The 12,253-nt window shown below is 39.5% G+C and overlaps 1 protein-coding gene across 1 annotated transcript; it reads left to right on the plus strand.

Annotated features, from left to right (window-relative positions):
• Window positions 1-794: 794 nt before the first annotated feature.
• Window positions 795-11,733, plus strand: eomesa (eomesodermin homolog a). Its single transcript, XM_017485181.3, has 8 exons — window positions 795-861; window positions 1,000-1,032; window positions 1,676-2,467; window positions 4,416-4,570; window positions 6,404-6,525; window positions 9,218-9,376; window positions 9,515-9,576; window positions 10,521-11,733. Exons 3-8 carry the CDS (start codon window positions 1,692-1,694, stop codon window positions 11,281-11,283), a joined length of 2,037 nt encoding a protein of 678 aa, XP_017340670.1. The 5' UTR covers window positions 795-861; window positions 1,000-1,032; window positions 1,676-1,691; the 3' UTR covers window positions 11,284-11,733.
• Window positions 11,734-12,253: the final 520 nt, after the last annotated feature.

The following is a 12,253-nucleotide window of genomic DNA, read 5'->3' on the forward strand; positions in this document are numbered from 1 at the left end:
ATAAGAATGTTTGATAAATACGTCTGCAGAGTAAAAGCCTGTAATTAATTCCACAGCATCATCTGATAAACTCATTATAAACGTTCGAAAAGCTTTAAAACTATTTTAAGTAAAAAGTAAAATAAAAATTAAAACAGCAAAAAACTAATATTAACAATAAAATACGGTGAAGGACATTTTACATTTACTTTTATTCATTTAACAGATGCTTTTATTCAAAGCGATTTACAAAAGACATTTTAATGCGAGATTAGCTCAATTTTAGGGTTTTAAAAAAAAGAGCTCTCATTTCAGATCACATAAACATAAACATAAACATAAACAGCTGAACCGATATTCCTGAGGACTGTCCTGTCGTTGACACACTGCGGTGATAACTGTTCTTTCTTTCCCCGATCACAGCTGATCCCCGCAGGACACCGGAAATCCCTCACACCTCCTTTCATTCAGTATTTTATTTATTCACTTACTTTTATTTTAAAAAAAAATATTTTTAACAGCGTCTCATGTCATATACACATTATTTTAATAATCAGAGCAGCGCCTTTATTTTATTTAGGAGTAAGGATGTTTTAAATGATCAATAATCACATTTAAACGCGTGTCCGGTTGATTATTATATCCATTATATTTTGTGTGGGTTTTTTGGACGCGGTGTAAACGAAAGTGTCGGAAAGGGAAACACCTGAAGGATCTCTCTCTCTCTCTCTCTCTGTGTGTGTGTAAGTAAGGTGTAGGGGGGGGGGGGACCGTGACGAAGCACCGTGCGCAAGTGCTGAAGGACCCGAAGCTTTCTTAAATCCGCCGGACAGATTTAGTCTCTGTTGGTGCATGTGTGTGACTGTGTGTGAGGAGTTTAAGGTAAGCAAACAAAATACCCCCCCCCCCCCCAAAAAAAAAAAAATAATAAAATATATATATATTTAATATATAAATTATAATAATAATAATAATTTTTTTTTTAAAAACAACAACAACACAAAAACCCGACTGTCTCAGTGGACCGAGAGAAGCTCGTGCGCGGATAACCAGGTTGTGTGTGTTTTACTGTTCTCTCTTTTTATTAGAGTGTGTGTGACTGTGCATTGTGTGCAAATGGAGCGTGCTCCATTTGTGTGTGTCAGAGAATCATGCTGATTAAAATTAAACCAAAACATGAAAGTAGAGATCTCTCTTTAGTGTATGTAATGTGTAGGTGAAGGTGTGCCTCTCTCTCTCTCACCTGCTTAAAAAAAAAAGCTCCTCTGTAGGTATTTTATTAAAGTATTATTTTACAGCTTGCGCGCCTAAACTGTTTATTGCTCGTGGTAATTAAATAATAATAATAATAATAACTTAATGCACGTTTAGTTTAGTCACGCGTGTGTTTAAAATTTTACAATGAAATTAAATTCTGGACTGATTTAACGAGGCTGCTCTCGGACCTCAGAGTCAGAAACAGGCAGCACAAGGTGAAGCCCCGCCTCTTACTGTGTGTGTGTGTGTGTGTGTGGTGGTGGTATATAAATCCCCTGCACCCTCAGAAGATCAGATCAGAGACGAGACTCAGAGACAAACTGGTGGAGCTTCATGAAGTAGAAAAACACATTTATTTTGGAGGCGCGCGCTCCCGCTTTGTGATTTTTTTTTTTTAAATTAATTTATTTATTTTGCATCATTTATTTAATTTGTTTAGTGTGTCTTAATCGAGTATGCAGTTGGAGAGTCTGCTGCCCAGCTTACCCAAGACTTTCTACACGCTCTCATCTTCATCATCCTCATCATCATCGTCGTCCGACAGCACGAGCCCAGGATCCACTCACGCGAACACTCACGCGAGCACGCACACGAACAGCGCGCACAGCTTCGGAGAAGCGGAGCGGCCCGAGCACGAGCTTCAACCGGGTAAGAAGTACCGGTCCGCCATGATGATGAGCAGCAGCAGTAGCACGAGCGGCAGCACCGGAACCACCACCGCCACCGGAGGAGAGCGTGAGGGAGACGAGTTCTCCACCGGAAGTAAGAGCAGGAAGAGTTCTCCGGTGATTGGAGGAGGAGCAGAGGAGGATGAAGAACTCGTGACCCGGCGCTACGGTATCGAAGAGCTCGGTACCGATCGCTATTTCATCTCGCCGAGCTCGGACGCGAGCGCGTGCTCGCTGTTTCCGTACGGCGCGCAGGGCGGCTCGGTGTACGGCGGCGCGGGCGCGCGCTACTCATCACCTTACTCCTCCGCCGCCTCGGTGCTGGCGCCTCCGCCTCCTCCTCCACCTCCACCGCCTCCACCGGGCGCCGTGTGCAGCTCCCGTGCTCAGCTCGCGCCTCCACCCGCCGCCGCTTATCAGTTCGGACAGGGGCCCGCGTGCCTGTACCCGTCATATCACCCCGGGCTCGCGGTGGGCAGGGCACAGGTGTACCTGTGTAACCGCGCGCTCTGGCTGAAGTTCCACCGCCATCAGACCGAGATGATCATCACCAAACAGGGCAGGTAGGGATCTGTCTCTCTCACTCACACTCTCTCTCTCGCGCTCTCTCTCACACTCTCACACACACACACACACACTCACACACTCACACTCTCACTCTGTTCATCTGCATTCAGTTCATGTGTATGCTTTCTAGTATACAGTTTATTATCATAACATTAAAACCCGCGATTATAATTTGCCAAAAAGATGATTATTAATTTTTGAATCTTAAATAAAGAGCAGATCTCAACAGTAGGCTGCTAAATATTGACTGCGGATGAGCCAATAGCCTACTGATCTAATTAATTCACTACATTTAATTCATTCAGTCGAGAAACTTTCTCTTTAAAAACCGCAAAGAAACGCGAACAGGTCGCGCGCGGTTTAATCCGGTTTTAGAAAAATTCTAAAATGATTTGTCTTTTGAATTTAACAATAAAACCCCGATAGTTTTCTCTAAACGAAACAGAAAATGTTTCTCTCTCTCTCTCACTCTTTCTCACACTCACAAACCATGAAAACACTGTGAGAAATTGCGTAACGCGCATGCGCAGAACGGCGTTCATTTTACGTTCATTTGACCTGAACAAGTGTCGAAATTAAATAAACATGCTGTCTATTTGTGTGTGTGTGTGTGTGTGTGTGTGTGTGTGTGTGTGTGTGTGTGTACGAAAAAAAGTCGTTCGTGTTCTATTGATTTTTGGGGCGAAATTAAAGTATAACTTTGCACCAGGTTAAACAGAGATAATGAAGTTTATTTTGTTTCCTGATTTGTCGTTTTCCGTTTCTAATGAACACTTAACATATCGAGATTACCCTGCACGCGCTCACGATTTAATTTAAATTACCATCGCGAGCCGAGTAATGAATGTGATGGAATAGTGAAGTAAATGTTAGCATTCTGGTGATAACTGCAGTGTCCTGATGCAGAGCTGCAGGGGTTAATTCGCGGATGTTTACACTGAACATCAGTAATATTTCACTTCATATTAATTTGATTATTAATATATTTGTGCAGAAAAACATCAGTGTTTCTTCTCCACAATTAGCACGTGTTCAAACTCGGCTCTTCTTTCATTTGTATTTTCTAAATAAGCATTAATTCCGATTTAAGTGCCCTTGAAATGCACCAATAATTATCGTTCATTAATGAACGTGTTTGGGTAAGTGATGCTTTGTGGTGTTTTGGTTTAACTAAATATCGGAAGATTCGTGAACTTTCCCGGGTTTATATAATGAGCTGAAATTGAGAAATATTTTATCTTTACTCCTCTTTATCCAGGAGCGAAACATTACTACTACTACTACATCATAATCATCATCGTCATCATCATCTCATAATCATCATCATCTCATAATCATCATAATAATAATAATAATAATAATAATAATAATAATAATAATAATAGTTCTGAGTTTATTTCAGTGTGAACACGTGTTAATATTTTTAATGTAAGTGCAGTTTTTATAATCTGTAGTTATTTATGTAGTAGTGAATCTTAATTATGTTTTTTTAAACTAAATATAAATCAGCTATTTATTCATTTATAGATTTATTTTTGAGCTCTATACAGATTTAAAATGTATAAATTTGTTTTTATTTTACCATTTTGATACTAATTCTAAACTGATGCTATACTTTATCTTTATCTTGTTTATTTTAAGCCAGTGTGTGCGCGTGTTTATGTCCTTGGATTTATGCAATTATTTATTTATACGATTCTACATTTGTTTGTTACAATCTAAAAATCATTGTAGGGTTTTTTTTGTTTGTATTTGACCCGTTTGCGTTCCTAAAAGTTTGAGGAGCATGTTTACACTCTCAGTGTGGTCACGCGCACGGTGCTGTCTCCGAGCCCAGACCTTTGCGCACTACCGGTGTGGATTATTTTTTGGTGCAGCAGTTTTTAAATCCCGTTTATTTATTTATTTATTTATTTTTTAAATCCGGTGTTGTGTCTCGCGCAGGCGCATGTTCCCGTTCCTGAGCTTCAACATCGCGGGGCTGAACGTGAGCGCGCACTACAACGTGTTCGTGGAGGTCGTGCTCGCGGACCCGAACCACTGGCGCTTCCAGGGCGGGAAATGGGTCACGTGCGGCAAAGCGGACAACAACATGCAAGGTGAGGAGGAAGAGGAACGGAGCAGCTCGCGAGCTCGAGCGGCGTTATATCCGCTCTCACTCAGCTGCGCGCGCCACACACTGTAATATCATGTATATAGAATTATGACTGCTGAAATGTGGCTGTTTGTGGAATTGGACTGTAATTGTAAATTGGTTATGTGGAGCTTAAAATAGTTTTAAATATGTATTTTTTTTTATTTTTTTTTTACAAAAATGACATAAACAAATACAATAACGAAATTTCTTTATAGATTCAAGAACGCGCTCACTGATGCTGCAGTAGAAAGTAAAGGATAAATAACAACAAATAATAACGTCATTGTTTTAAATTGTGCAGGACGTCAATATTAATCCCAGCAGTAATACTATAGCGCGCGACACTAATGTCAGTTTTACAATTTCATACAAATTTATAATGCACGCATTTCCAGAAATCAACAGTGACCAAGTAAAGATGTAAAGGTTTATCCGAGTTTAGAAATGCATCAGTAACTGCACGCTCTGTACAACAGCTACAATGGAGTGTTTTATAAATAAATTTCACACACAGTGGGTGGAAAAACACAATTTTACAGCTCGCAGAAATGTGTGAGGTGACCAACGCACTTTTACTGCAGCGGAAAAAGGAGCAAGAACTACAGAGGGCTTTAAAACGTTAACACTTCTATAACAGGGTCATTTAGGATAATGATGAAGGTCTGGAAAATGTCACTCTCGCGGCCTTTTCACCAAAACGCGACAACATTCCTGTGCGGAAAAGTGTGTGACGCGTTTTTAATGAATCCCCCTGAATTTTACGCCAACAGGTTGCCTTTATAGCTCTTTTATTATTATTATTATTATTATTATTATTATTATTATTATTTTATTTTTTTCTTCTGATGGTTCAGTGGCAAAAGTCCATTTAGAAGAAAAAGATGCAGGAAATTTAAGTAGAAATATTCTATACAGTATATAATTATTAGTGGAATGTTATATAAAGTCAAATAGAAATGTATTTTCAGGTAAACAGAATTATTAAATACATCACTAGTAAATGTACCGTTCATTGTCGTTGGAGTGATACCATCAAGAGTACACTTCTTACCTATCTTCATAAAATATTTCAATTGTAACAATAAAAATACAAAACAAAAAAATTACTAACACCGTTAATGTTCACAAACTAAAACGCAGCATACCTTTATTTATTATTTAGTGCAAAAGTTTTACTCAACATAAGCGTTAAAGAACTCAAGGCAAGTAATTAAGGTTGAAGGGCTTCATCTATGAAATGTATGAGAACGCATTTTCTAAAAGATCATTAAGATCCAATTATTGTATCTTGAGTCACTATTTCTACATTTTTACAAAAAAATTATGAAGAACGCTCCCCCCACAATAAAATATAACTGGAGAGAATAAAACGATTCATATTAGACAAAATGCTGACTTTTCATTTTTAGGTTTCCAAATAACACACATGCTTTGTTTTCATTTTATTTTGTTTACGTTAATAAAACATGAATTCTGAAGACTATGTGTGTGTGTTTCGAAATGATTAGATTTCCTGTTGCTTCATGCGTCTGACATTTTTTTTTCCTTTTTTTTTTCCCCTAAATATAAATAGATGTGACCGCTTCAGAACAAAAACAATATTGTTTTGTTTAGTGAATGTTTTATTTTTACTTCTACTATTTGGAAACCAATCATTGAGGGGTTTTTTTTTTTTTTTTTTTTCCACTTTCCTCATCAGGATCTTAGAGGGAGTGATGCCCATGAGGAAAAATGTGAGGACCACAAGGTTCTGTATAATTTGGATAATATTTGTATGATTTGTGTTTTATTTCAGGAAATAAGATGTATGTGCACCCGGAATCACCGAATACAGGAGCACACTGGATGAGACAAGAGATCTCATTCAGCAAGTTGAAACTGACCAACAACAAGGGTGCAAACAACAACAATACCCAGGTACACACTCATTTACTGAGTAACTTATGTGGACCGAGTGTTTTCGTAAGCACATGAATGTGTCTGGATAAACTGTGAGGTCCTGATTTGTTCGTGTTATTACTTTATTTTATCTCACACATGACCACAAACACACATCCTGGTATTGGTGAACTTGTGGGAACCGGGTGTCCTCATGTCCTCATGCCTACATGCATTTATTTTACAGTTGTCCTCAATCTAAAACACACAAATACACACACATCCTGGTATTTGTTAACTTGTAGGGACCGGGTGTGCTCACTGATTAAAAACGCACAAACACACACATACTGCTACTAGTGAACTTGTAGAGTGGAGTGTCCTTGTAAGGACAGTAATGTGGCAGAATAAACCGTAAGGCCCTCGTGTCTATGCATGTGACCTGTTAAATAAACATGTGTGTACACACACACACACACACACACACACACACACACATCTGAGTACTAGTGATCTTTAGGGGAATGGAGTGTAAAACACAATTACACAATAACACGCATACAATTTTTTTCTGTTAGTGAATTTGCAGTAACGGTGGCCTTGTAAACGCAATATAAACACACAATATTAACACATCTTAGTAGGCTATTTGTGATTACATTGTGCCCTAAAAATCACAAAAAAACACTGGACCGAGTCAGTCGTATGTGCTGGTTTGAGAGTCATTCAAACTGTTCCTTAGTTGCATGGTTTTTGACTTTACACTCCTGTAGCATTTGCATGATGGTAGGAATGTAAACAAACTGGGTCGGGGTTGGGATTGGGTTCTGTCCATGATGATATTGTGGGCTCTCCTGGTGACGCTGGTGTTGTAGATGTCCTCCAGTGATGGCTTGAGCAGTTCTAAATGCTCGCTGTTGAGCCTTATGGTCCTGAGCAGAGCAGCTTCGAATATACACACACACACACACACACACACATTGTAGTATTAGTGAAATTCTGGGGACCCGGTGTCAAAATAAGCATAGTAATGTGGCCTCAGATACTTATGTTTACATTTGTTTATTTGATTTTTATCTTAAGTACACACATCCTGGTATTACTGAACTTGTGGGGAACAAGTGTCTTTAGAAGTCAATGTTACTCTACTTGAAAGTCTGTATCTTTACCCATTTTTATTTTTCCAATCACATCTTTATTACACACACACACACACCACAACCACCACATGGACTTTACTATTTTACAATCCTTGCATTGTAGTCCTTGTCATGTAGGTCAGAAAAATGGGTTTGAAAGAAATTGTGTGTTTGTGGTTGTCAATTTCTCGTTCCTGCTGTGAAATTGCCTTAAACAGTGTGATCTCAGTGCTCAGTGTATGAGGTGCAAATGTTCATTTTATGTTCACGAATCAACTTTATGTACACACACACAAACACTACTCATTGTGTGCAAAGGCTGCAGGATGGGTCTGTGCAGTAACACACGCGCGCGCACACACACACACGCACTCGTGCTGAAGTGTCAAACCACTATGCAACGTCCAACAAAATGGTGACGAAGCAACTTTAACACACATGATCCCATCTTTATGCAGTAGATATCGTCTATTTTTAAGGCAGATGCACTTGAGTTCTAGAACCCCTCTTCTTTATCTTGAATGTTCTAGAACTGTTCTTTCATCTCTAACATTCTCTTCATTAATGTTTTACAATGTTGCAGTTTGATTCTGCCCCCCTCCTGCCCTTCCCATCACTCTAATTCCTCCATTTGTACACATTCGCTAATGCAGTCGCACTACCGCACCACTTTGGCTAGCAAGTTAGCATGCTAACCAATTAGTGCAGGTGTAAATGAGGGTGGAACAAGTTTAGCCAGATTTAGGCAATAGGAATGAAGAAAATGTGAGTTAGAAGTGCGCTTCGCACAAGGGCTTGCACTGTTCATGGCGATTTTATGCCATGAATCTGCAAACTATGATTTTATTTGTTTATTTATTTATTTATTTTTCAGAGGACTACTGAGGTGCTGTCCTTAGTGCTCACTAGTTTTGTGTGCACAAAATAACCCTAAAGTAAAAGTATTAACAACGCATTCTATTGTTCTCCAAACACAAGAATCATAGATAATTTTAACGTGTGTGTGTGTGTGTGTGTGTGTGTGTGAGAGAAAGAGAGAGAGAGAGAGAGAGAGAGAGAGAGAGAGAGAGAGAGAGAGAGACTGACTGACTGACTCATTATGGACTGTTGTATAATCTTAAACACATGAGTGTTAAATGAAATAAAGTGTAACGTTTAAAGCCCTGTTCTCTGGCCCATGGAGCTAAAGGTCTTCTGTCAGGATTTAGAGGACTGAGAGATTATGTAGATCCATAGCACATTTGCTAATTGCTAATTAGCCATGTAGCTCGTAGGCTGTTAGTCTTTCTGCATGCCTGTAGATGAGAAGTCAAGTGGTGCAGAGTTAGAAGTGTGGCAAAAGTGGTAGAAAAAAATAGGTTTACTGGATGATGATGATGGGGTGTGTGTGTGTGTGTGTTGGCTGATGTAGAGACTCGCTGTCTTTACTGTTTTCTGACTATGCATGGTGGTTTGACACCTCTGTGTCTGCTATGGTTTGTGCAAATTCTCTGCTGTGTGTGTGTGTGTGTGTGTAATGTAACAAAAAAAAAACCCACACCAAAATACTAAGCTAACTTCTAAACAAACTTTGTAATTGTGTGTGTTTTCAGATGATCGTCCTGCAGTCTCTCCATAAATATCAGCCGAGGCTACACATTGTGGAGGTGAGCGAAGACGGGGTGGAGGACATGGGTGGCGAGTCCAAAACTCAAACCTTCACTTTCCCCGAAAACCAGTTCATCGCAGTCACTGCTTACCAGAACACAGATGTAAGACACCCCCCCCCCCCCCCCCCCCCCCGACACACACACACACACACACACACACACACACACACACACACACACCGGTCTTATTTCCTTCTGCTTTCCTGACCTTGTGTGCCTGATTATTTCTCTCTTGTCCAGATCACACAGTTAAAGATCGACCACAACCCGTTCGCCAAAGGCTTCAGAGATAACTACGACTCGTAAGTGTCACTCACTCACTCACACTCTCTCTCTCTCTCTCTGACAAACATACACACACACACAGAGACAGATGGCGAGATGGGTCGATGGCTAGATAGAGGGAGGCATAAAGTCATAGAATGACTGATGGACAGCTAGGTGGATGAATGTACAAACGATAGATTTGAGAAATGGTTGGACATTTGCGGGAGGTATGACTGGATGGATAGACGGACAGATGTTTGTAGAGACGGGTGATCTGATACAGCCAAAAAGACAGGCCGGTACAGATAGCCAGGCTAATAGATATTTAGACAGACAGGTGGGTAGGCATGTAGGTAGATATAAAAGTACACCTAAGGGTTCTTCAGTTGTCCCTCTGGAGGAACCCTTAAAGGTTCGGTGTAGAACTCTACCAGTGTTTTCCTATCAGGGGGAAAAAAATACAACCCTTAAAAAAGCCAAGAATCCTTAAAGAACCATGTTAATACAAGTGTATCCATGAATTGGGTACGTGTGCAATGCAAACTACAGATTACTGTTGATTATTTTCTTAATATCTAGAACTGGTCAGGTGTTTAATATCTAGCTTATTGGTAATTTTTCAAGTGTTCTTTAAGGGGTCTTTGTATAATTAAGGGTTCTTGGTTTCCTCCTAAAAGGTTTTTTTTTTTTCTTCTTAGAACCATTTTTCACCATTTTTGTTCTATTTCGGGTTCTAGATGGAAACTTTATGGGAAGAACATCTAAAGAACCGTTAAGGGCTCTGAATTCTGTATTGAACAGTAAACGTCCATTTGTCAATTATTAATTATAAATATAAATGTTTTAGGATCTAGGCTTTCATTTACTCACTTAACATAGTTCTGTATCTGTGTCCATGTCTGTGTGTGTCTCTCTCTCTCTCTCTCTCTCTCTCTCTCTCTCTCTCTCTCTCTCTCTCGATCCATCTATCTATGAACAGGATGTACACAGCTCCGGAGAGTGATCGATTGACTCCATCCCCCACCGACTCTCCTCGTTCACACCAAATCGTCCCGGGAGCACGTTATGCCATGCAGCCTTTCTTCCAGGACCAGTTTGTGAACAATCTCCCACAGAATCACCGTTTATACGGCGGAGAACGTGCAGTGCCCCAGACCAACGGCCTCTTGTCTCCACAGAGTGACGACTCGTCCATCTCCGCCACATCCTCGTCCTCCGCCGCTCAGCGGTGGTTCGTCACACCTGTCCAGCAGAACGAGGCCGATTACTCAGTCCTTCCTTACGGCATCAAGCCTCTCCCACTTCAGAGTCCACACTCCTTTGGTTATTACCCAGAATCCTCTGCTTTTGCCTCGATCTCAGCTGGCTGGAGCAGTGGGAGAAGTTCCTACCAGAGGAAAATGGCTGCCGGTCTTCCTTGGTCGCCTCGTCCGAGTCCGCCATCCTTCTCTTTTCCTGAAGATCCTCTCACCACGACAACAATAACAACGAGCATTAAAGATAAGCTGCAGGATGAAGGGACGCCAGTGACTGCGGGAGCTGGAGGAGTCTGGGGTCTGGAAACGGCCTCAAATTTGAAGCCGTTGGACAAATTCGATGCGCCCTATGCTATGGTGTGTAAAAGACGACGTCTCTCATCCGGCACCGACGCCTCACCAACCATAAAGTGTGAGGATGTGACGAGCGACGACTACGGAAAAGAGCAGCCCAAAAGCTACTACGCCTTTTACACCAGTCCTTAAATTAATATTTTTCTCGGGTTTTCTCTCTATGGCGCCATTCCCCTCGCTCTGCTATTTTAAAGTGCTTTTAAAATTTTTTTTTTCTTTTAATCAATTTTATTATTATTTTTTTTATTTTAAACGCAGGTGCCAACGCTCTGTGCTCCTTATTGTGATCCTGATTTTCATTTTTTACCTTTTTGTGAAAGATGGGGATTGATTTTATTTTCCTTTATCTTTTTAAAATAATCTGCTGTTTTTAATTTTCTTTTCTATTTTAAACATAGATATATATTATATATAAAATCAATGTGATGGGTCCGTCCCCCCCCCTCCATTACCCTCTCTCCTTTAATTTAAGCTCCTTTGGTTGTACAGTATTTGTGCACTTTAGATTGTGACGTATCTTGTATAAATTGTCTACATGGCACTGGTATGAGATGTGTAATAAAATGTGCTTTTCATAAAGTTCTTCATGTCCTTCTTGGTTTCTTTTCTTTTCATTTTTAACACACTCAAATAATTAAATGCCAGGAAAAAAACTAACCTATTAATCCAGGGTATTTATTTATTTATGTATTTGTTTATTGGAAACTGCATTATTATAATTTGAACAGTTTTTAATTACCCAGAACTTAATTATATATATATATATATATATATATATATTAATTACATATTACACTGCATTAAGTTGCTTCAGTTTTCTCCTTTTTCTTTTCTTTTTTCTTTATATCTTTTCATTTTTCAAATGTGAATTAAATTAATCGTATTTAATGTTAAACAGCTCTGGTTTCATCGTGCTTTATTATTTTGTCCGGATACTCACCAACCATTAATGATGAATAAATTCGTGATATTGATCTTAAACATGACACATTTATTTTCTAAATGATTAATTTTTAATTATGAAGTCCTAATTCTTATTCTTTCTCTCCAAAGCTATTCTCCGACAGAAAAATCTATTCATGTTGTTAAATAAACTGATCAA

This window comes from Ictalurus punctatus, chromosome 14 (assembly GCF_001660625.3).
Source record: "Ictalurus punctatus breed USDA103 chromosome 14, Coco_2.0, whole genome shotgun sequence".
Lineage (NCBI taxonomy): Eukaryota > Metazoa > Chordata > Actinopteri > Siluriformes > Ictaluridae > Ictalurus > Ictalurus punctatus.